The 21,216-nt window shown below is 41.3% G+C and overlaps 1 protein-coding gene across 5 annotated transcripts in view; it reads right to left on the bottom strand.

The window, feature by feature from the left end:
• GRIK2 (glutamate ionotropic receptor kainate type subunit 2) overlaps window positions 1-21,216 on the bottom strand; it is a 612,718-nt gene that overhangs the window by 243,753 nt on the left and 347,749 nt on the right. For all 5 annotated transcript variants that reach the window (XM_073336875.2, XM_073336874.2, XM_073336872.2 and 2 more), the window contains one exon: window positions 4,527-4,733. In XM_073336875.2, coding sequence (XP_073192976.1) covers window positions 4,527-4,733 — 207 coding nt within the window. The remainder of the gene's footprint in view (window positions 1-4,526; window positions 4,734-21,216) is intronic.

The following is a 21,216-nucleotide window of genomic DNA, read 5'->3' as shown; positions in this document are numbered from 1 at the left end:
GTCCCTCTTAAAGACAGTTCTGCCATGCTACCTACAATGAATCTATAAAAAAGACCACTCTGTTTTCTCCTTCCCCCACCTCTGTTTCTGTATATGACTGTGAGCACTTGGAGGCAGGGACTGGCCCCTCTTCAATTCTGCTCAGTCATCCCCACTCTTTAGCCCCCACTCTCACCCTGTGCTCACACACAGATTCATAGGACTGCAGCTCCCTGGGCTCATTTTGCTTGGGGTGAATCCCTGAATGGATGCCAGAAGCTACTTGTCCCTCCAGACCAATCACAAGCTGTTTCGGGCTCAGGCTGTGCTCAAGGTCTCTCCTGTTCTTCTAAAGAGCCTACTTATAGGGCAGGAGAGAGGCAACCTGATTACTCCTACAAATCTACTCCTTCAGATGAGCTGTGGGAGGACAAAAAGGACATTCACACACACCTCCAGCTGCAACAAAGTTTTCCCTCCCATATGCCTACCCACACGCAGGACCTAGGGCGAGCAGTTGGTCCTTATCTTTACTGGTGTGTAATTGCTGTATGTATTATGGGTGGTGCTATGTTGGTTAAATTTATTTTATTCTGTGTTCAAGTCAAGTTAGAATTATGTTTTTGTTTCCACACAATCCCCTGCATTATGTTGTAGTGTTTGGGTGGATGCTGTCTTTGCAGGAGGGTACATTTATTTGGGTGTTTGGGCTAGGATGATAGATGTGTATTTCCCAGAATTATGGTATTCATATGTAGCTGAGACTAAAGGACTCACCAATGAGACTGTTTGGAATCTTTCCCAGCCCTAGCACTTTCTACTGGAGTAGAGCATAGGTTGGTGCAAGCTGCATGTCTTGGCCTGGATGGTGCATCTTGCTGGATAGCCATTTTGATCTCAGGGTCTACCAGCCAAGACAAAGATTGGCTCGTGCTCAGGTTAAACAGCCTCAACCACTCTGTAGTGAAAAGATTACGCTCACTTGTTTCCTTCATTTATTTACATATTTGTTTATTTAATGAAGTTGCGGCCTATATGCTACAAATTATCCCTAGCCTGTGAGGTGCCTTTGCCGAGGGGATTCTCAGAATGTCTGGAAATCACTCAGCACATTATGAGTGTCACTCTAAACAAATAATCTGGATGGGAGGTCACTGGATGGTTACAAACAAAAAATAACAGGCTGCTGTAAACACAGATGGAGGAACTAAGTAAAAAGGATGACTCTAAAGTGATTCAAGCTGAAGTGGCAGAGGGAGATGATCATATATAATCATTTTCTACCTTGATGTCTCCACACTAAATAGTTGGGGAACTTCTCATATCTAAAATATTTGCTTACTAATTACACACACACACACACACAGACTCACAGAGATAGATATATAAAATAGAGCTACAGAGGGATACAGCTAAATATAGAGAAAAGAATAACATACATAGAAAGATAAGAATAGGCATAAAAGCTGAGAGAGAAATAGAGAAAGCAATTAGACTGGTTGAAAATGTTCAATCAAAATGGTTTTTGACTGAAAATTGGGGTTTTGAATAAATGAATTATTTTGCGACAAATAACTGCTTGTTACAGGAAAAAAACATACTTTTTAATGAAACAACAAAAAAGCCACATCACCCAAAAACTAAAAACAAAAGTGATTCAGGAATGCTGTTGTGGTGCATCATGGGAGTTGCAGTTTGGGTGCCTGTCACTGGGTAACACCGGTCCTTAATGAGGGAGCATAGCCAGTGCACCTGTGACTCATCATCTACCTCCTAACTGGGTGTCAAAGAGGGCACCCAGGCCTTAGAAGGGAGAGATATCTGGTGAATCAGAGCTGCCTGACTCAGTTAGGAAAAGGGCAGGTGAGAGGTGCCATAAACCAGGGGGACTGTGGAAGGTCCCTGAAAAAAGCTGTACATGGTTTCTGGGGTATGGCTGAAGCAGCTAGACCTCCCCAAGCCAGAGAACCAGAGCAAGAAGGCTGCAGAAAGCTGAAGGTGAGGGACCACCAGAGGGAGTTGCCTGCAGACTTCTAAGCTGGAGTGTGAAGCTGAGAGCTGGAGAGGATTGATGCAACAAACGGGTTTACCTCCATGCTGAAGAGCTGGAGCAAGAGGGCTGGAAAGGACTAGTGGCTCCCCTGCTGAACTCCCAGCAGAAAGGCTGTGGGTGTCTCTGCTGGGAAGAGCTGGATTGCACTCCAGCTGGACGGGGTGGGGTTGCTGCTCTGTTAAAAGGCAAGAGATGACTGACGAAGAGCACAGGCATGGTGGAAGATGCCAGAGTGTAATATGCGGGACATCAAGGGAATAGATATTGTGTGATTTTAAGGGGGTAATAAATTGTCTATGTTTGGGGTCTTTTGTTATGGACTCTTTAGACTATGTTGTAATAAACCGTCCCCAATGAGAGGAAACTGAGTGATGATAATGGGCAGGGTTCAGCACCGGAGGCTCATTTCTAGTTCATGTCTTATGTTCCTAAAAGCTCATGCTTCAGGGTTTTAGCCAGCTACCTGCACACTCAGATTTTATTTTCACCCAATATATTCTGGGAAGATTTTAATTTTTTTCTCCCCTTCTTTTGAAGCCTCAGGGATAGCCACGGCTAGAGATGGGACACTGCACAGGGAGGGCCAGTGCTCTGAGGTGGCACCGAACATTCTTTCTCTCAGGTGCTTGGCTGTCTAGTTCTTATTCACATGTTCAGGCTCTAACTTAAGCATCATAAGAGGGATTGCGAAGGAATGTTCCCTCAGGTCAGATTGGCAAAGGCTTTCATCTTCCTCTGCAGCATGTGGGTGCAGCACATGCCAGGATTATCTGGGTATTTCTCACTTACTCATTTCCCTGCCGTTGTGGGCTCTTGGGCACCAGAGCACCTCGGTCCCTCCAATTCTCTGCCTGTTGCACATAATCATCTAGTCTCCTGTGGACTGTAATACTTCGATCTAATTTCAACTGTTGGGTTTAGTGTGCAGGTTCTGGGTGGTAACTGGTGGCCTACCCGATATACAGGAGGTCTGTATATACAGGATGATCTGGTAGTCCCTTCTGGCCTTAAGCTCTGTAAATTAAAAAGTCAAAATTTTCCATGGAGGAAGGGGGAATATTGATCCAACCAGTGAATGAGCTTGAGGCCGCATGGGTAAAAACAGTTATTGAGTTTGTGATATATCATCTGAAGGGAGTGACTGGAGCAGCCCCAGCTCTAAACTTTTCATTTCAGTGCCAGAATTTCTTCAGACATGTCTTAGGACATGTCTACACTGCCCTGCAGTTCGGACTATGGGAGTGTGTATAGCAGTGCGCACTGATGTGCTGCACTGTTCCTCCCCGTGTGGATGCTGCAGGCACAAGATAAAAACTTTGCATTAACGTACTTCTCTTCAAAACAGGATTACAATATAATTTAAGAGAAGGGTGTTAAAGTAATACTTATAGTAAATCTGAATATCCTGGCATATGTTCTCACTGTCTTGTGAACCTTTTGGGCAAACAGAGGCAGGCAGGATAGGTTCAAGTCGGTCAAAAACTGTCTGTTCTTGCTTCAGAAGACCCATGCATTTTTCCCAGTGTCCCCCTGAAAAGGTGTGACTGGAGCTACAGAATAATCTTCCTATCTTTTGGTTGTATTAAATCAAATTCATGCACAGGTTTATTTGGTTTATTTCAAGTGGCTTTGATCAGATGTCTGGACATTGACCAATTTACCAAAATCAACAAACACAAAGAAGCTAGAGACAATTGCATAATTTGCAAACAGACTAAACTCCATTTCCAAGAGACCAAATTCAATTGGCACCATCAACTGAGAAAGTTTTAAAGGCCAGAGAAAAGGGATGCCTGACTTATTCAATTACAAACAATTGCCAGTAATGATATCTGTTTTGACTCAGATTGAATTACCCTGCTGCTTCAGTGTGCATTGATATTTCTGTCTTACTGCCTGGACTTTACAGCAGATGTTTTAAGGAGAAAAGACAGGGATCTGCTCAGTGTATGTTAATGGGAGATAATACTGCATATTTTAAAGGTTATATAGGGTTTCCTCTGGGACACAGTATCAAATCTCCTGCCAGAAAAGAAGGGCTGATTGCTCCTGAATGATTAAGTTAGTGATTATGATATTTCTTTTCACAAGGGAAATACATTGCTCCTAAGAAATCATTGTGGATGTTATCTATTCTACATTTAGATTTGGAAATGATTCATGAAAGCATGAAGCTCTTTCCATTTGGAAGACAAAAACAGAGATGCAAAATAAATAGCTCATGTTTAATGATACATTTTAAAAACTGGAAAAAAGCATCTTTAAGGTTTTTTTTTTTGGTTTGGGTTTTTTTTTGTTTTGTTTTGTTGTTGTTGTTTTAAGTACGGTGACTTGTTAGCCTAGAAAATCTCAGCATACCATTAGCATTAACATACACTATTATAACAATCTATCCATGTAAAAAAAGCAATCAGTAACCTGCAGGACCTTGTTAAATGTTGCCCTCACTTAAATTTCAGTAAGATAGCAGACAAGCTTCCAAAAAGGAACTTACATGATCAATTAGTTCACGAACCATTCCATTCCATTGTCCACTGGTATCATCCTGGGCTCCAAATTTGCCATCCTCCACCAGCCTAATTTCATAGGTAAATCCAAGGATGGTAGCTAGCTCCCTGAGGAGGTCAATGCAATATCCCTCAAATCGATCATTCCCATACAGAGGTTTGTCAGACTTCTTGAACATCACATATGGCTCTTCCTGTAAGTGAAGACACAGAGAGGGAGCTTCAGTTATTGTATAAAGTTGTTAATATATTACCACACAGAGACAGAGGTGGACTTTAAAAAGAAAATCCTGTTGTCTCCCCTCTATCAAGGGAAAATTTACCTTGGATTACTCAAAAACGCTCTCATTTTTAAGTGAAAAAAATGAGCCAATAGTGAAGCCACATCTTCAGTGCAGCCGCACCCTACCTAATCTGAAATGTGTTCTCTACCGAATTGCTTATTGTCTAACATATTACTTGGGTAGAATCCTGTAAACTGCTTAAAATGAAAGCAATCTAACAATGTGGTTATTTGGCGACTGAAAAATTAATAGTTTTAATTCAGAATGTCAATCAAGAGTGTTAAGTATTGCATGCTATAATTTTTGTATAAGTGGGGATGTTAACTGCTTTTGCAATATTTTTTTTTAAATAAGCATGTAGAAAACCTTTCAAAACACAAATCAGTAACAGTATATTCTGGTCCGCTGCATCAAGATATATATTTTGCTATTTATGAGACTGCAGAAAGCCCATGAAAACATTAACAAAAAAATAAATTAAAAAAAATTAAGTCCATGGAAACTGAATTTTAATTCCTTCAAACCTTCAGCTGATATTTAATTGTAAGGTTAAGATGTGACTGAAGATTTAGGTAGATGTTTATTGTATTAAGTGGTATACAGAAGACAGTCAACATTTTAAAACAATTGGCAGATCATTAGTAATTTATTTGGTAGGAAACTAATATCTACTACTATGCTTAACTTCTTGTTATGTTTTGTATGCAGAATAAATGTAGTTTTCATTACATGTAATGCTGGGAGGGAAAAGAAATACCACATCAAGAATTTTCTATTACCAACCTCCAGTTTCCTTTTGACACAGAATAGGTTAAATACATGAGCTCAAGCTTTTCTCCTGTTTTAGAACCTTTCCCCATTTTAGACAGAATAAAAAATAACCACAAAGTAAGGCAAGAAAAATTGCACCAGATGCAATTACTGCACCAGACACAAGACTCAATGAATAATAAAATAACTCTCCTGGGTAACTTTATAAAATTCATACAGTACTAAACCTCTACATCAGCATTCACTGGGGTTAAAGGCACCTCATTCTAGTGGCACTTGGCAGCTTTAATAAGAGTCTGTCAGCATTTTCGCTATAAACACCATTTTTGAGGAGTCCCATAATTGATCCATTTAATTTGCATAAAGATGAAACTTTTGCACATATGATTTTTGCCCAGATACAAGGGTAGGAGAGAGAGAGAGAGGGGTTTGTTGTAGTTAGAACAAAACATGTTCAAATAGTATGTTATGTGGAAGGGTTTTTTTGGTCATCTTTTGTATTAAAAAGATCAATATTTGTTTTCTCCAAATTGTCATGTTATGACGCTATTTCACACATTTCTACTTAAAGAAATAAATGTAGGGCCTGATCTGGCAAAAGCTGGACCCACACAAGTCATTCCATTGGCTCCTCACATTAGTAAGAGCTACTCATGAGTTAGATTTTTTGTTATGGATCAGCACTTTGGTTTTTAACATTAAATTTGGCAAGTGGTTCAGGAGTTTTTGTATTTCTTAATTAAAAATATGAATTTTTATGTTGAAATTTGTTAAATCTGGAAACAGATCACTGCGTATACTCACTGGCTCTTTTTCATAGCTTGTTTTAGTAGGCAAACTGCATTTCCTACTATGTACAGAACAATGTGCACGCTACCTCCCAAGTTGCAAAACTCCATTAGCTTCAGTGAGATATTTCATATAAGCTTTATAATGTAAGGGCTATTATGGTATTTCAAGAGTCAGAATGAAGTCAAACTTTTTCTGGAATTTTGTATGAATTGTGTGGAGTGCAAGACAATGATATTATGCAAAATCCAAGCAAACTGAAAAGCATGTAATAATTTAAGGGTCTTGAATATTTCAGTGGAAAGGATATTGGAATTATTTTGTGTTTTTCATTCTCATGTCTAAAAAATTGTAAAAAATGCAATTACTAGAGCTGGGTAAGAAACAATTTTCCTGTTCCATTCAAGTTTGAAGTATCAAAAAAAACCAAACAAACAAACAAAAACTGTCTATCCCGAATCAGGACTAAAGTCAAAATCTTGAACATTTTCATAAACTGAAAAGCTGAAAAATATTTCTGTTTGGGTCAATCAGAACATTTCATGTTGATAATTTTGAAAGATTTCATTTTGAGTTTGACCATTTCTTTCTCTCTTTTCTTTTTTCTTTCTTTTCTTTTTTGTACTATACTTAGCTTATATTTCTAAACAAAACGTTGAGGCAGAAAACAAGACTATTTTAATTCATAACCAAACATTCTGACAATTTCAAAACTCTTTTTAAAAAAAAAATTGAGAGTCAAAAAATGGTCACAAAAACGGTTTCAGTTTCAATGAACTGGCATTTTCTGATGAAAAACATTTTTTTTTAAAACATTTACCAACCATCTCTATAAATATGACACCCTCGGGTCTGAGAAAATGTTGTACACTGTTCACAGAGCACTATGTGGTTAGAAAAGCAATCCAATTTTAGCTAAGTACAGCTCAGAGAACTATGTAAGAATGTGTAGCCTTGGAAACTTGATTCTCTAGGTAAAAAGAAAAATGCTTTGCCTTTGGTAAGCTGATGGCAATTAATAACCAGATCACTTCAGTTATGGAAGCTGTGTACTTTTGGGAGGGTCAGAAATGCCTGGAACCTCTTTATTTGCCTGATTTCTTAAAATATTATCTCAAGATGTATGGAAAAGCTCAGCAGTACATGCAGAAAAGGCAGAAGAGTTCAGTTAATATATCTGTTCTACATTTGGGAAAAAACAGATGATTTAGACATATTATATGAATATGAAGCACTTCTCATTCCAGTAGTAAGACAGGAGGGTATCAAACAGCAGCTACTAAATTTAGAATTTTTTTAAATCAGCAAAGAAAGAAAAATTGCATCCAAGAGTTTTTAAAGAGCTGGCCAAAGGAGCTTGCTGGATATCTAATGTTGCTTTTCAATAACTCTTCTCACACTGTGGAAGATTCAGAAGACTAGAAGAAAGCTAATGTTGTGCTAATATTTTAAAAGTATAAATGAGATGACTAGCAATTATAGGCCTATCAATCTGATCTTGATCCTAGGTAAAATAACAGAGTGGATAATACAGGACCAGATTAATAAAGAATTAAATTAGAGTAATATAATTAATGCCAATCAACATAGATTTATGGAAAATACATCCTGTGAAACTAACTTGGTATCTTTCCTTGTTAAGATTATAAGTCCAGTTGATCAAGGTGTTAGTGTTGATGATACTGAGATTCCTGTATGGCATTTAACATGCTACTGCACATTTTGATTAAAAAAAAAGGGGTTTGTGACTCCGTGGTAAGACTGGTATAGTGATCCAGGAGTTCACATTTGGTACTGGCTTGGTGAAATCTAATTATAGAACACATTACCAGTTTGGGCTGTCTGTCCTGTTTTCTGATAGGTAGGCTCTCACAGTTGTGAACCATTCCAGACAGCATGACACTTGGCCCTATGCTATTTAACATTTATTAATGACATGGTAGAACACAAAATCTTCAATAATGAAGTTTTCATATGATGCACAAACTGGGGGAGTGGTAAATAATGAAGAGGAGAGGTCACTCACACAGAGTGAACTGAATTGTTTGGTAAGCTGAGCACCATCAGACAATATGTTTTAATAGAGCTAAATGTAAACGTATACATCTAGGAACAAAGAATGTAGGCCATACTTACTGGATGGAGGATACTATCCTGGGAAGCAGTGACTCTAAAAAATATTTGGGGGTTGTTGGGATAAAACAGCTGAACATGAGCTCCAACTGTGATTCTGTGGCCAAAAGGGCTAATGCAATTCTTGGAGGCATAAACAGGTGAATCTCAAGTAGGAATAAAGAGGTTATATTATCTCTGTATTTGGCACTGCTGCAAGTGCTGTTGGAATACTGTGTCCAATTCTGGTGTCTGCAATTCAAGAAGGATGCTGATAAATTGGAGAGGATTCAGAGAAGAGCCACAGGATGGTTAAATAATTGGGAAATCTACCTCTTAGGGACTGAGCTCCTTGAGTCTATCTATTTAGCTTAACCAAGAGAAAGTCATGAGGCAACTTGATCACAGTCTATAAGTCTCTACATAGGGAACAAACATTTGATAATAGGCTCTTTAATCTAGCAGACAAAGGTATAATGAAATGCAATGGCTGGAGGTTGAAGAAAAATTCAGACTGGAAATAAGGCGTGCATTTTAAAGTAATTGTAATCAACCCTCTGGAATAATTTACAAAGGAGTGAAGTAGATTCTCCATCACTGGCAAATTTGAAAATCAAGATGTCAGTGTCCTGTTACTGAAAATGAAATGGTGAGAAATCTTTTTATACACCGAGCTCACTAAGCTGCATACATCCAATCCCAGCTTGCTAGCTTTTTTAAGGAGAATTTAATATTATGTAATTTGACCTGATTTTGCTTTCAGAGGTTTTGAAGGCTGACAATGATTATCTGATGACTCCCAATATTACATGTGTGTTAGATCCACATCATATTTGCTCTGCATCTCCATAATCTTTTGTGTGATGAAACATTTTCCTAGAAAGAAATATTTTAGAAAACTGCATCTATAGAATGTGTGTGTACCTAAAAAAGCCAATCTTAATAAAAAGCAATATGCAGCTGAAAATCTCAGTGGACTTTTCCTTAAAAACTGCTGGCATCATATTGAATGACATTTGTAAATTATGAATTTTGTTCACTAGCATAACACTTGAAACACAAATAGTAATACATCATAGCCTGTTATAGATAAAAAGATACAATGTGCCTCAGACAACATATATTTGTGCCAGAGGTCACATGAACAAATAGCATGGTTCTGACCAATTGATGTTCTGTGCACCTTGGTAAATAGAGGTCAAATGAACTAAAGGAACAGCTCAGATAGCCCAAGATCCACAGTTCCTTGCAGTCTCTGTCCATTGCCTCCCTGCTCAGCTAGAAGCCATTTTGGCTGCCTTCAAAGACAGATTATCTTGAATTTGTTGTGATTTAATTGTCTAACATGGCAGTTTTCCGTGCACCGAAGAGGGCACCATAACACACACCTCAACAATTGTCTATTTTCTATTTCTTTATGGAAGTTAGAAATGGTAACTGTTTATCTTCAGAAGTTTATTTTTCTTGTGAGGCATCCTAGGAGATTTGTTCCAGACTCCTTCACTAAAATAATTCATGTACATTAAGTAGGAGCAGCATCCATGTTGCATGGTTTAAAGTACTGTTAATTAGAGTGTTAATTTTTTTCATTAACAACAACTTTATGCTTTTCCTTTCTTTAATTCCCACCATGTAACTCAAGGTCTTGACCAGCAAAGGGAGCAAAATCAAGTCAATAATTAGATAGATGTGAATGCAGAAGCAGTGGAGGCAAGAACACAGCCATATTGCTTAAAGGACATTTATAAAACCTTGTTTACATTTTTTAACTTAAACAGAGGATACAGGTATTTTTGTTCCTTTCCGACAGACTCCCATCACACCAGGGAAAAGTAACATCCTCATACCACCTTTGTTAATTCCCACTGAATGGCATGAAGCAGGGTTTTATGAATTAGTTTAACTACAGGTGAATATCAGTTCAACCCAAACAAACAAAGCCTCTCAGATATACTGTAGAGATGTGTATCATACCACAGGAAAAGCTGAAGCAAGATTCCCATGAAAAGCATGATTCTGTTTCCCCACCCACTTATTATTCTGTTTTAGTTTAGTTTTGTTTATTATTGGCACCATTGTCTTTCACTATTGCATTTTAGCAGTTAATATGTTACAAGAACAATGTTCATTTTTCTTCCTTAGCTGGGGAATACAAAAAAAGAAATAATGTATAGGAATAAAACACATGTAGAAGCATGTAATTTTATGGTTTCAAGTCATGATGTGGGGGGGGGGAGGTTGCACGGGGGCTGATAGTACAGATTTTAAATCTCAAAAAATACCATTATTGGCATGGTTAGGAAAATCATTCCTTACATGGAGACAGAAGAAAAATTGTTCCAAAAAGGTGGGCATTCCTTTGACAAGTGAAATAAAGACTAGTTCTGGCAGCTATCTGAAACTGTCTCGCTTGAGTGGCTTTGTTACAGCCTGCAATACAGGACGGTATATGTTGTTGGCTCCTGAGAAGCACACAGTATCCTTCCCCTCTAAACTGTGTGTGTTTTTCCACTTAAAAGACAATCTCAAGACAGTTTCTGCACAGTTTTCTTTTGAGCTTCATTATTAAGACACAGAGTAATAATAACCTCTCTTTTAAGTAAGGAAGGAGACTGAAGATTAGAGACTATCAAGTCTCCACTCAATGATATAGGCACACATTTGCCTTTGCTCCCAAGTTGGTAGGGGCTGGGGTTCTGAGGAAGGGGAAGAGAGTGCCTTAGGCAACTCTGTAGTGAACCTCTGACCAGCTGAGGAGTAACATCCAGGAGTTCTGGAGGGAGTTGTGTCTATTACTCTCCCTCAGAAGGAATGAATAGCATTTTGACTCTTAGCATTTTGACTCTTAGGGGCTTGGAAACCACATCCTGAGCAATGTTGTTATACCAACCTAACTCCCCAGTATAGACAGCAATATGTCTATGAGAGGGCTTCTCCTGTTGACATAGCTACTGCCTCTCAAGAAGGTGGAGTACCTATGCCGATAGGAGCAGCTCTCCTGTTGGTATAGGTAGCATCTTCACTTAGCCCTAGTCTACACTAGGACTTTAGGTCGAATTTAGCAGCGTTAAATCGATGTAAACCTGCACCCGTCCACATGATGAAGCCCTTTATTTTGACATAAAGGGCTCTTAAAATCGATTTCCGTACTCCACCACTGACAAGTGGATTAGCGCTTAAATCGGCCTTGCCGGGTTGAATTTGGGGTACTGTGGACACAATTTGACGGTATTGGCCTCCGGGAGCTATCCCAGAGTGCTCCATTGTGACCGCTCTGGACAGCACTCTCAACTCAGATGCACTGGCCAGGTAGACAGGAAAAGAACTGCGAACTTTTGAATCTCATTTCCTGTTTGGCCAGCGTGGCAAGCTGCAGGTAACCATGCAGAGCTCATCAGCAGAGGTGACCATGATGGAGTCCCAGAATCGCAAAAGAGCTCCAGCATGGACTGAACGGGAGGTACGGGATCTGATCGCTGTATGGGGAGAGGAATCTGTGCTATCAGAACTCTGTTCCAGTTTTCGAAATGCCAAAACCTTTGTCAAAATATCCCAGGGCATGAAGGACAGAGGCCATAACAGGGATCCGAAGCAGTGCCTCATGAAACTTCAGGAGCTGAGGCAAGCCTACCAGAAAACCAGAGGGGCGAACGGCCGCTCCGGGTCAGAGCCCCAAACATGCCACTTCTATGATCAGCTGCATGCCATTTTAGGGGGTTCAGGCACCACTACCCCAGCCGTGTTGTTTGATTCCTTCAATGGAGATGGAAGCAACACGGAAGCAGGTTTTGGGGACGAAGAAGATGATGAGGAGGAGGAGGTTGTAGATAGCTCACAGCAAGCAAGGGGAGAAACCGGTTTTCCCAACAGCCAGGAACTGTTTCTCACCCTGGACCTGGAGCCAGTACCCCCCAAACCCACCCAAGGCTGCCTCCTAGACCCGGCAGGCGGAGAAGGGACCTCCGGTGAGTGTACCTTTTAAAATACTATACACGGTTTAAAAGCAAGCATGTGAAAGGATTAATTTGCCCTGGCATTCGCGGCTCTCCTGGATGTACTCCCAAAGCCTTTGCAAAAGGTTTCTGGGGAGGGCAGCCCTATTACGTCCTTCATGGTAGGACACTTTACCACTCCAGGCCAGTAACATGTACTCGGGAATCATTGTACAACAAAGCATTGCAGTGTATGTTTGCTGGCGTTCAAACAACATCCGTTCTTTATCTCTCTGTGTTATCCTCAGGAGAGTGAGATATCATGCATGGTCACCTGGTTGAAATAGGGTGCTTTTCTTCAGGGGACCCAGTTCCTGCTGGGCTGTTTGCCTGTGGCTGAACAGAAATGTTCCCCGCTGTTAGCCACGGAGAAAGGGGTGGGGGGTAGCCATGCGGTGGGGGGAGGCAAAATGCGACCTTGTAAGGAAAGCATATGTGCTATGTATGTAGTGTTAACAGCAAGGTTTACCCTGAAAGATTGTAGCCACTGTTTTATAAAATGTGTCTTTTTAAATACCGCTGTCCTTTTTTTTTCTCCACCAGCTGCATGTGTTTCAATGATCACAGGATCTTCTTCTCAGAGGCTAGTGAAGATTAGAAAGAAAAAAAAAACGCACTCGTGATGAAATGTTCTCTGAGCTTATGCTGTCCTCCTACACTGACAGAGCACAGACAAATGCGTGGAGGCAAATAATGTCAGAGTGCAGAAAACACAAAATGACCGGGAGGAGAGGTGGCAGGCTGAAGAGAGTAAGTGGCGGGCTGAAGACAGGGCTGAAGCTCAAATGTGGCAGCAGCATGATGAGAGGAGGCTGGATTCAATGCTGAGGCTGCTGGAGGATCAAACCAGTATGCTCCAGTGTATGGCTGAGCTGCAGCAAAGGCAGCTGGAGCACAGACTGCCACTACGGCCTCTGTGTAACCAACCGCCCTCCTCCCCAAGTTCCATAGCCTCTACACCCAGACGCCCAAGAATGCGGTGGGGGGGGGCACCGGCCAACCAGCCACTCCACCACTGAGGATTGCCCAAAAAAAAGAAGGCTGGCATTCAATAAATTTTAAAGTTGTAAACTTTTAAAGTGCTGTGCTTAAAGTGCTGTGTGGCATTTTCCTTCCCTCCTCCACCACCCCTCCTGGGCTACCTTGGTAGTCATCCCCCTATTTGTGTGATGAATGAATAAAGAATGCATGAATGTGAAGCAACAATGACTTTATTGCCTCTGCAAGCGGTGATCGAAGGTAGGAGGGGAGGGTGGTTAGCTTACAGGGAAGTAGAGTGAACCAAGAGGCGGGGGGTTTCGTCAAGGAGAAACAAACAGAACTTTCACACCGTAGCCTGGCCAGTCATGAAACTGAGTTTCAAAGCTTCTCTGATGCGTACCGCGCCCTCCTGTGCTCTTCTAACCACCCTGGTGTCTGGCTGTGCGTAACCAGCAGCCAGGCGATTTGCCTCAACCTCCCACCCCGCCATAAACGTCTCCCCCTTACTCTCACAAATATTGTGGAGCACACAGCAAGCAGTAATAACAGTGGGAATATTGGTTTCGCTGAGGTCTAAGCGAGTCAGTAAACTGCACCAGCGTGCCTTTAAACATCCAAATGCACATTCTACCACTATTCTGCACTTGCTCAGACTGTATTTGAACAGCTCCTGACTACTGTCCAGGCTGCCTGCGTACGGCTTCATGAGCCATGGCATTAAGGGGTAGGCTGGGTCCCCAAGGATAACTATAGGCATTTCAACATCCCCAACAGTTATTTTCTGGTCTGGGAATAAAGTCCCTTCCTGCAGCTTTTGAAACAGACCAGAGTTCCTGAAGATGCGAGCGTCATGCGCCTTTCCCGGCCATCCCACGTTGATGTTGGTGAAACGTCCCTTGTGATCCACCAGAGCTTGCAGCACTATTGAAAAGTACCCCTTGCAGTTTATGTACTTGCCGGCTTGGTGCTCTGGTGCCAAGATAGGGATATGGGTTCCGTCTATGGCCCCACCACAGTTAGGGAATCCCATTGCAGCAAAGCCATCCACTATAACCTGCACATTTCCCAGGGTCACTACCCTTGATATCAGCAGATCTTTGATTGCATGGGCTACTTGCATCACAGCAGCCACCACAGTAGATTTGCCCACTCCAAATTGATTCCCAACTGACCGGTAGCTGTCTGTCATTGCAAGCTTCCACAGGGCTATAGCCACTCGCTTCTCAACTGTGAGGGCTGCTCTCATCTTGGTATTCATGTGCTTCAGGGCAGGAGAAAGCAAGTCACAAAGTTCCATGAAAGTGCCCTTTCGCATGTGAAAGTTTCGCAGCCACTGGGAATCATCCCAGACCTGCAACACTATGCGGTCCCACCAGTCTGTGCTTGTTTCCCGAGCCCAGAATCGGCGTTCCACAGCATGAACCTGCCCCATTAGCACCATGATGCATGCACTGGCAGGGCCCATGCTTTCAGAGAAATCTGTGTCCATGTCCTGATCACTCACGCGACCGCGCTGACGTCGCCTACTCGCCCGGTATCGCTCTGCCAGGTTCTGGTGCTGCATATACTGCTGGATAATGTGTGTGGTGTTTAATGTGCTCCTAATTGCCAAAGTGAGCTGAGTGGCCTCCATGCTTGCCTTGGTATGGTGTCTGCTCAGAAAAAAGGCGCGGAACGATAGTCTGCCGTTGCAAGGGGCGACTGACGACACGGCTTACAGGGTTGGCTTCAGGGAGGTAAAATCAACAAAGGGGGTGGCTTTACATCAAGGAGTATTTCAGGCAGGACTTCACGGAGGGTTCCAATAAGAAATGGTGCACTTAAGTTATTGTTCTTATTGGAACAAGGAGGTTAGTCTGGCCTCTGATTGATACATGGCTAGATTTACCTCGCTGCACCTTCCCTGTGAGTGACTGCAGTGTGACCTAGAGGAATGAGTCCCCTAGACAGGGGGTGGGGGGAGGGGAAGCAAATGAGTGCAAAACAAATCTGGTCTATTTCTTGTTTTGATACACTCCATCTATCTTTTACATCTTTGGCTGGCAGCAGATGGTGCAGGACTGCATGCCATCCACATCTCATGGCTGCTCGGCAGAAGATGGTACAATCCCACTGCTAGCACTCCATATCGCCTGCCTGCTCACCATAAGATGGTTCAATAGGACTGACTGCAGGACTAAAGAGAATGACTTGATCAAGTCACTCCAAATTTGGTCCCTGCGCCCATGTCTGTCCAGGCACTCCCGGCCGACGCGGCCAAGAGCACCTCTGACATGACAATGACGGCTACCAGTCCTATTGCACCGTCTGCTGCCACAAGGCAAAGGGTTGCTGCTACTTTGTAGCAATGCAGTACCGCATCTGCCAGCACCCAGGAGACATACGGTGATGGTTACCTGAGCGGGCTCCATGCTTGCCGTGGTATGGCGTCTGCACAGGTAACTCAGGAAAAAAGGTGTGAAACGATTGTCTGCCCTTGCTTTCACGGAGGGAGGGAGGGAATGGGGGCCTGACAATATGTACCCAGAACCACCCGCGGCAATGTTTTAGCCCCATCAGGCATTGGGATCTGAACCCAGAATTCCAATGGGCAGCGGAGACTGTGGGAACTGTGGGATAGCTACCCACAGTGCGACACTCTGGAAGTTGACTCTAGCCTCAGTACTATGGAAGCGCTCTGCCGAGTTAATTCACTTAATGCACTTAGAGCATTTTCTGTGGGGACACACACACTCGAATATATAAAACCGATTTCTAAAAAAACGACTTCTATAAATTCGACCTAATTTCGTAGTGTAGACATACCCTAAATGAAGGTGTAAGTGGAGACAAGCCCTTAATGACAAATGTTTCCCAGTTTACATACACTAGAAAACAGACAGAAAAGCAGAATGCTGAAGGGAAATAACTGTGAAAATTGAGAAGGCTCTCTGGGGTTCAGAGAATCACTGGTAAATAATGTGTATTAACCAAATGGTGAGTTTTTCCCTTCTTTTATTCATATTATTATTTGTATTACAATAGTGTCAACATGCTCCAATCAAGGTTGGAACTGCAGTGTGCTAGGTGCTGTACATACATCAGAAGAGCTTGCCGTCTGAAAATATAAGATATATAAAGGTAAGAGAAAAAAATATGACTATCCCCGTTTTTCAGTTGACACTGGGAGATTAAGTGACTTGATTTTGTTACACCGAGATTTAGAATGGTATAAATTTACAAGAAGCCTTTAATGAACTTGAAGTATGTGGGTTCTAAAGCAGGTACACTACTATACATCTAATTTTATAGCAAAAACACTTTCATGATGTTTTCATAAAAACAGGTTAAAAAAACCCAGAAAATTGAAAACATGTTCCTGGCATGGCAACTAGTGGGGTAGGGGCCAGCACCTAAGAATTATGTCACAGGCTATCTGTGCTCACTCAGATATAGCACAGTCCTTGCTTGTTTTCCGAAGGGGCAGGGATTCAGGGAGCAGAGTGGATCAAATGCTAGGGGGGAAAGAGAGACAGGAACTGTAGACACAACGTTTTCCACAGAAGAGAAAATGTCCATAACACCAGAGCCCAAGATGGCAGTGTAATTAGGTATTCCACTCGAAAGTGTATTAGAAACTTGAGGTAAACAGTAAAGGCCGTTTTTTCAAAGCTAAGCACTTAAGTTACAGCTGCACGATATAGACACAGAAACCATTAGTAGCCTGAAATATGCAATTTGGGTAATTGTGTATGTAAATAGGGGTTTGTATGCTAATGTGTTTATCTGGGGAAAGTAATTATCCTTCTGCACATGGGCATGCATATTTTGCCAGTGCAATGTAGGTGCTCAATTTGGAAAAAAAATAGCATTAAGGGTGCTAAGAGTCAGAGCACCAATGACAAAATTTACTATATGTAATCAAGACTAGTCTCTTTTATTGGTTATTGATGACATAAACATTTCAGATGTTACATTACCTTTAGATTCCAACATGTGGATATCACAAAAGGGCTATCCCTAAGTCATTCCCCAACCTGAGTCTTTGGTAATTGGCAAGTGGCTGCCAAGCCATCTGGCTGTCTCTAGAATATAGTTTATTTTAAAAAAATTGGGAATATCAATATATATTAGCTATTCAGTTCATTTCACATTTATTTCACTAAAGAAATATTTTTCATTGATTCATAGATTATAGGGCCATAAAGGGCCACTATGATCATTTAGTCCTACCTCCTGTATAACACAGGCCACAGGACTTCCCCGAATTAATTCCTGTTTGAACTAGAGGATACTGTGACAAAGTTCCTGCTCTACCTTGGTGGGTCTTGTGCTTATTGACGGATTTGCTTGCCTTGGAGCTTCACGGCAGCCCTCAGCTTGGCCGTTTTTCTGAACCCACAGTCCAGGTCGACGACTCCCGTGTCTGACCAGGAGCTGGGAGGATTCGGGGGGAACCCGGGCCCGCCCCCTACTCCGGGTTCCAGCCCAGGGCCCTGTGGAATGCAGCTGTCTAAAGTGCCTCCTGGAACAGCTGTGCAACAGCTACAACTCCCTGGGCTACTTCCCCATGGCCTCCTTCCAACACCTTCTTTATACTCACCATAGGACCTTCCTCCTGGTGTCTGATAATGCTTGTACACCTCAGTCCTCCAACAGTCTGCGTTCTCGCTCCTAGTGCCTCTTGCTCCCAGCTCCTCACATGTACACCACAAACTGAAGTGAGCTCCTTTTTAAAACCAGGTGCCCTGATTAGCCTGCCTTAATTGATTCTAGCAGCTCCTTGATTGGCTGCAGGTGTTCTAATCAGCCTGTCTTAAGTGTCTCCAGAAGGTTCCTGGTAGTTCTGGAACCTTCCCTGTTACCTTACCCAGGGAAAAGGGACCTACTTAGCCTGCGGCGAATATCTTCTATTTCTATCTTCCATCTGGCCCGACCCTGTCACAATATCATCGAGAAAAAAAAATCCCAATCTATATTTTAAAATTGCCAGTGATGAAGAATCTACCACAAGCATTGGTAAACTGCCTTTTTTTCCTAATTGGTATCACTAAAATAAATTCTCACTGATGCAACAAAGAAGATTGTAATGTATTATGATTATTCTAGACATCAGATTAGAACTGTGGTTTTACAAACTAATTTTAATTTTTCAACCTACAGTTAACTGGGTGATATGGGACCATGTATGAACTGCAGATTTCCAAAATCTGACAGTGAAATTTAAATTCAAGTGAAAGGGTGTTTATATTTGTTTTCTTTTCTCTCTCTCTTTCTCCTTTCTTTTACAAACAGATTTTGATAAAAATGTTTATTTAAATGTATTTCTTTTTATCATATTTAAACTAGAAAGTGAATGTCATTAGGAATGACAGCAATGATTTACACAAAGTGGCAATTATTACCTGCCACAAGACAAAACACAGGCTTCAAGTTTTGTGTGTGTGTATATATATATTTTTTTTTCTAAAGCTTTGCTAACACAAAAAAAGTGACAAATGTATCTTTCTGGATTCAAAGTGGCTTTTTTTATTTTAAGGCTTAAGAAAAATGGAATAATAAAATATTATTGCTGATCCCTTAGATCTGCATGCTGGGGAATCATAGAATATCAGGGTTGGAAGGGACCTCAGGAGATCATCTAGTTCAACCCCCTGCTCAAAGCAGGACCAATCCCCAACTAAATCATCCCAGCCAGGGCTTTGTCAAGCCTGACCTTAAAAACTTCAAAGGAAGGAGATTCCACCACCTCCCTAGGTAACGCATTCCAGTGCTTCACCACCCTCCTAGTGAAAAAGTTTTTCCTAATATCCAACCTAAATCTTCCCCACTGCAACTTGAGACCATTACTCCTTGTTCTGTCATCAGCTACCACTGAGAACAGTCTAGATCCATCCTCTTTGGAACCCTCTTTCAGGTAGTTGAAAGCAGCTATCAAATCCTGCCTCATTCTTCTCTTCTGCAGACTAAACAATCCCAGTTCCCTCAGCCTCTCCTCATAACTCATGTGTTCCAGTCCCCTAATCATTTTTGTTGCCCTCCGCTGGACGTTTTCCAATTTTTCCACATCCTTCTTGTAGTGTGGGGCCCAAAACTGGACAAAGTTCTCCAGATGAGGCCTCACCAATGTCCAATAGAGGGAAACGATTACATCCCTTGATCTGCTGGAGGAAGGCATATGTGTTTAGGTCTGGGGAGATTAAAAATCAGTCACTAATAATCCTCTCCTCTACATCAGACAATGCAACTCCACACACTGATATAATCTATTTTAGCAGAGATATGTGGAACGCTGAACTCAGGTTTTAAAAACTATCTATTCACTAGCAGCATGAATAAGTAATAACAATGTGTGTAGTGAACTTTACACTTTTTGTTCTTTGCTCAATGTTTGGCAGATTTCAAATTCCTTTAACGAAATCACTATTTGAAATTATTCTAAGATTTTTTTTGTATTTATCTGTTGACTCTATAGATTTCTCATGAACGCTTTCCTCTGGTGACATATTTTCCTACGAACTGAGGTTGCATTCTTTTTTCTCTTGCTAGTTGGAGAGAGTCTGTATTGTGTTTTGTTTCCACTTAAAAAAAAATACAATAAAAAAGTCCTGTTACTGAGAAGAAGAATATTTTCCTGATGACTTGCCATTGTTAGACCTGGGAATTGTAATCTTTAGTTCTGCTCACTATGACTACTGGAGTTAAAATGCTGCCATATCTAATTAACATTTACGTCATAGGTAAGGGGTACACAAAGGGCTTTCACAGTTGGCAGTCACAATGCAAAAGGGAGAGATGAAGTACTTCAGTAGTTACAACCAATCAAAGAAATGTAATGTCCTATTCTGACCTCTCGTAGCCATTTGGGCAAGAGTATATTTGGTACAGGTGCCATGGCCAGGGACAAATGATTTCTCTACACGTTCAATATAGCATTGTCATTGACACAAGCCCATAGTGGATGTCTTTGTGTGGCACCTTTAAGGTACAGTTCAAAAGTCTGCCTCATGTGACCTTTCCGGTTCCAAAGTGTGTAACCACCATTATACTTCTGTGCATTATTTCTTAAAGCACTGAAAACAGAGTTCAGCTTTCCAGCACTGTCATCCTCACCTAAGCGCTTAAATAAAATATTTTGCCCCCAACAACAAACTTTTAACTTTAGCCAGATTGTAAATTAATTGGACTGCATCCCAGACAAGCTTGCTAAATTGCAGTTCCACCAAAGCAGAATGTTTTTTAGTGGAATCCTATTTTTACCAAAACTAATTCATTCAAACTACAGACTGCAAAATCATTAAATTGTTACACACTGCATAGACTTAACCTACTGTCAGCTGAACTGAATCATACACCTTGTGTGATAATCAAAGAACATCAAAGTCTTTATTAGTTCTCATTATAATGAGAAGCAAAATGTTCTGCTCTTCTGATGCATCTTTAGAAAATCTGCAATACTGTGGAAAAAACACAGAATAGGATTGTGTTTCTCATTCAACAGGCAGTATCAGCATTTTTCTAGAGGCACTTATTTCTGTGGTCTTCACAAACAGCAATCATAGAAATGTTGGGTTGGAAGAGATGTCAAGAGTCATCACTCCAGTCCCCCATTCTGAGACAGGACCATCCCTGACAGGTGTGTCCAACCTGTTTTAAAAACCCTCCAACGATGAGATTCCACTATCTTTCCTAGAAGCCTATTCCAGTGGTTAACTATCTTTAGAGTTAGAAAGTTTCTCCTAGAATCTAACCCAAATCTCCCTTGCTAC

The sequence above is a fragment of the Lepidochelys kempii genome, chromosome 3, assembly GCF_965140285.1.
Source record: "Lepidochelys kempii isolate rLepKem1 chromosome 3, rLepKem1.hap1, whole genome shotgun sequence".
Lineage (NCBI taxonomy): Eukaryota > Metazoa > Chordata > Testudines > Cheloniidae > Lepidochelys > Lepidochelys kempii.
This window is presented reverse-complemented; position numbering and strand designations above follow the sequence as displayed.